This window comes from Perkinsus marinus (genome assembly GCF_000006405.1).
Source record: "Perkinsus marinus ATCC 50983 genomic scaffold scf_1104296937988, whole genome shotgun sequence".
In the NCBI taxonomy this organism is placed as follows: domain Eukaryota; phylum Perkinsozoa; order Perkinsida; family Perkinsidae; genus Perkinsus; species Perkinsus marinus.
Window position 1 is genome coordinate 16,071 of NW_003213615.1, and position 4,641 is coordinate 20,711.

General features: G+C 32.4%; 3 protein-coding genes across 3 annotated transcripts; 1 reads left to right on the forward strand and 2 right to left on the reverse strand.

The window, feature by feature from the left end:
* Positions 1-143: 143 nt before the first annotated feature.
* Pmar_PMAR002117 (hypothetical protein) lies at positions 144-1,224 on the forward strand (the record flags this gene model as incomplete). The annotated part of the gene is made up of 5 exons (XM_002782845.1): positions 144-375; positions 460-566; positions 613-939; positions 984-1,103; positions 1,148-1,224. Exons 1-5 carry the CDS (start codon positions 335-337, stop codon positions 1,222-1,224), a joined length of 672 nt encoding a protein of 223 aa, XP_002782891.1. The 5' UTR covers positions 144-334.
* A 629-nt stretch (positions 1,225-1,853) lies between these two features.
* Pmar_PMAR002118 (hypothetical protein) lies at positions 1,854-2,302 on the reverse strand (the record flags this gene model as incomplete). Its single annotated transcript, XM_002782846.1, has 2 exons — positions 1,854-1,915; positions 2,165-2,302. Coding segments are annotated over 2 exons (200 nt in total), but the record flags the coding sequence as incomplete, so codon positions are not given.
* A 767-nt stretch (positions 2,303-3,069) lies between these two features.
* Positions 3,070-3,251, reverse strand: Pmar_PMAR002119 (hypothetical protein; the record flags this gene model as incomplete). The annotated part of the gene is made up of 1 exon (XM_002782847.1): positions 3,070-3,251. A coding segment is annotated over one exon (182 nt), but the record flags the coding sequence as incomplete, so codon positions are not given.
* Between the last annotated feature and the right edge of the window lie 1,390 nt (positions 3,252-4,641).

Sequence of the window (4,641 nt, forward strand, 5' to 3'; positions counted from 1 at the left end):
GGTATATATATGGCTAGGGATTATGTACTCAAGGAAATACACGATTATAATAACAACAACAACAATCTATCTACAACAACAACAAATGGTGAAGAAGAAGAAGATGATGATACTACTACTAATGATGGTATATTAAAGCCTGATACTATTACTAATACTATAATAGAAGGCTGAACAGAAACTACAGGAGAAGAAGGGAAAGGATGATGTTCAGAATGTTAATGATCATCACGATGAAGATCCATTGTTATTATCATCATCATCAAATAATACATACTTCTATCAATATGGTATATCACATGTGTATCTCGATTCATTATGGTTTAAATGTCTTATGATGGAATATTGTGGTAAAACTGATGCATTTGATAAAATGTAATACTATAATAATAATAATAATAATGATTATGGAGTGATGAGGATTATGATGATGAATGTTATTATTATTATGATATTCAGGTATCTAATGCCCAGACAGATCAAATGTCGGATTGTTGGTATACGAGATATCCCTATTGATAATACTTCTCGAAGGAATTATAGATCATTAGCTCATCTCGTACATGGTAATAGAGAAGATAACATTCTTATATGTGTATACATTATTATTAGGTTCTACAGCTAGTATTGTGGATGTTGATTTCATTAAACCTAGGAAGTTATCACACACTACATTAGAGGCATTTAAATCGCAGATTGATAGGAAATATAAATATCGTAAAGAACAAAGGAGAAAGGCATATAAAGAAGATAGATTAAAGATAGAGGCAGAGGATAAAAGTCATATGGAGACATTTAGTAGATTAATATCTACCGCACCAACAGTACATCCTAGGATCATAGGAAAAACTCCTACTCCTACTACAGTGATGGCCTCATCATCATCATCATCAGCAGATGTGATGAGAGGTATATCTAAACATAGGATGGTCACGACTGGTAGTACCAATATAGTATTATTATCATGATAGTATCACTAGTAGGTCGACTTACACCAGAGGAAGAGATATTGAATTCTGAAGAGGAATTAGAACGAGAGTTTGCCCCTCCTCCATCATCATCATACGAGGGAATAGATGTTACATTGGCTATGACTAGAGAAGGTATGATACTCTGAGTGATAATGTAGGTATAATGATATAAGTAGGTAATACACCACAAGATGATGGGAAGAAGAAAAAGAAAAAGTCACGTGGTGTAGTAAAGGTTAAACTTGCTGGTTAATGATGATGTATTATTATTATTACCATTTCACTGTCATCATACCCTCCTACTATTGTGTTACTCATTGGATTGTCATTAATGTTGTGTAATACGCAAAGTGGTATGAGGCCAAAACGCGAAAGACGTGTTGATGATGTTAACCGTACCGCCGCCGCCGCCATCCGAGGCAACACGATAACACAAAACTCACGAGCAGACGATATAAACTACTAAGTTTGTCTAATTACAGTTTGATGATGATATAGGTTATCGACGTTGAAATACTACAACCAGCCATTCTCGGACGCTTTTCCACTTCTGCACACTGTGAGAATGTCGAAACGTTTTAGGATACCTCTGTGATAGTCCTCAGACTTGCGTGTTTGGTGCTGTTGAAGGTAACACGAGGCAGATTCGTGTGAGGATTTGTGATATGATTGCCCTCCTAACTATAACAACAACATCATTGGATAACCACAATCATGGAGTATTGTCATAATAGAACATGATGATACTCGTGATGATATAAAGAATATTAAGTGGTAGTAATAATATTACGTATAAGTTGTAACATAGTATGAGTAGCATCTGGTTGTAGTTGCCAATATGGTAGTTGATTATATACATATCTACTACGTACTTTAATAAGCTCAATCCTGCATTGTAGTTATAATATCAATAGTCATGTTATTTACTAAGTACATCGGTAGATCTTTAATATCAGATTCATTCCATTTAATAATAAACTTACTACTATCAACTACACCTATATTATTGTTTATATCAATATTATGATAATGATAATTGGTAAATGGTACACGAAAGTTATTACTTAATATTATCGGTATACATATATTTATTATAGCTTCATAAAGCCTTCTTGATGTAGATGTTATACCTCTAGGTACGAGGCAGAATACAGCTCTAGCCATACGATCCATACTAGAACTTATCATATTACCATCTTGATATTTAGGATTATCTCTTGTTATTGATGATGAGTTGATGAGGCTATTCACAATGATATGAGTATTCTTTCCTTTTAGTTCAGGAGCATTATTCAGTACTTTGGCAAAGTACTTCCTATAACGATGAGTTGCTGAGCATGTCATCTCGATAAATATATCCTTATTATTATTACTAGTATTATCATTGACCATCATAATAACATCATCTATGCTAGTATAACGTGTAAATGCATTGATAATATGTTGATAATGTATAACATATGGTATAGATATATCCTTATTATTATTAAACCTGTACGCAGTTGGTCTGAGATCACCTTTAGAGCCTTCTAATGCGGCTACCATAACTCTATCAGATAATAGATAGTGATATATCTCCTTAGTAAATATAGAAGGCCAATCTCTAGTACTAGAATGAATTATAAGAATCTTAGCCTTCTTATTAAGATAAATAGATTTACGTATTAAATTAAGTGTTGCTTGTGCCATATCATTACGATAAGCCTCTAATCCTTTACCTTTGGTTAATCTACCATAATAGGGTACCTAAATGTTATTATCATAATCATCAGGAGTAGCTATTGATGTTGTTGTTGTTGCATTAGCAGTAGTAGTACGAATATAATATGAGCTGAATATATATCATTGGTCCTCCAATGATGTATCAATAATGCTTTATGTATCTACTAATAATAATAATATTGGTATATACCATTGATATTATTACCAATACTTCTGCTAGGAATTGATTATGAGATGCTTGTGGATTATCTAATTCCTTTTCTCTTAGCTTATATACTCTATCACCAACATCCTTTATCATCATACCATCATCATCATCATCACCCCATACATATCTACAATAATCATACTACTACTTGTGAGGCATTGATATTACACCCTCATTGGTCCTTCTTCTCCTTTTGTTATCATAGTATTATCATTCAAAGAGCTGCTACTTCTATCCCTACCTATGGACTGTTTTTGTTGTTGTAGTAGTATGTTATTGGATAATAGATAATAAATGTATGATATACCAGTAATATTATGGATAGGTACAGCATGACCACCATCGTCATCCTGAATGTATACTTTAGTTGTAATAATGAGTACTACTACATGTAGAGTATACCACCACCACCATCCTTGGTGGGTTATATGCATCATTAGTGGTATTATTATTAATAATAGGATTATAATAATACCACATAGCCTCCATGATGATATCCTACCTATTGACCTTACCTAATTATTAATCATCATCATTATACAACAACACCCATGCTGTATATGTATACCTCTGATGACACTGATGATAGAGTATTAGATGTATTACGTTTCATCATCATCATCATCATACTAGTAGTAGTAGTGATATTGGGCCATAGTATAGTGAGCTGATGTTAGAGTATGGCATGTTACTATACAGTCAAACTCAAGGTGATGATGATTATAAGATGATTCATCATTATAGTTTGGATTTAGTAGTAGTAGAATGTAACATGGTATTAATACCCATAATATCATCATCATATTTATTATGTGTATTTAGATGTTTGATAATAGTATCATACATAGACGTCTTTACTTTACCTAGAGATACCCTATTGAAGGGTTTAGTAATGATATGTTCCTAACATCCTATCATCAATAACCATACTATTACTATTATTACCGTTATGAAGGTAGTGGTCATATTGAGATCATAATTAGGCAATATATAATCAATGATACCAACCCTAAGGGCATCTTTAGCTGTATATCGTCTAGAATAACATAACATATCTCTAGCTGTAGTAGATGGTACTTTACTACGTATCAATTCAACCATACCTAATAACAATAATATACATGATAAAAATCATTGATATAATGACACTACTACCTGTGGTATAATGTAGACCTAATTCAACTCCTGGTATGAAGTATAAACTATCCTTATTATTACCAATTACTATACGATAATCACAACACATAGCTAATAGTAGACCTCCAGCTGAGAGTACTACGATCATGTTACTACTACTAGTAATATATCCTATTATTACCTGTAGCATGTCCATTAATGATTGCTATGGTGGGTATTGGTAATGTAAGTATATCACTCATAATCCTAATAATAGAGATCATCATCATCATCACTACTATAATGATTACTGTTGTAGTTGTATAATGAACTCATTAACCCTACCATGCCATATACTTAACCATTTTAGGTCTATACCATTACACCAGAATCTAATGAAGGAGTATACCAAAAGCAGAAGAGGTAGTATTATTGCCTATTATCGGGTTTTTGAGTAATTATAAGATATTTGATAGTATTACTATCATGGATATCCTTTATAATGGTAGATATCTCATCTAACATCATACTAGTTAACCTATAATACCAATATTAATATCATCATTATCATAATATTACCTATTCTCAATCTTACGTGTACCCCAATGATAACATGATTCTCCA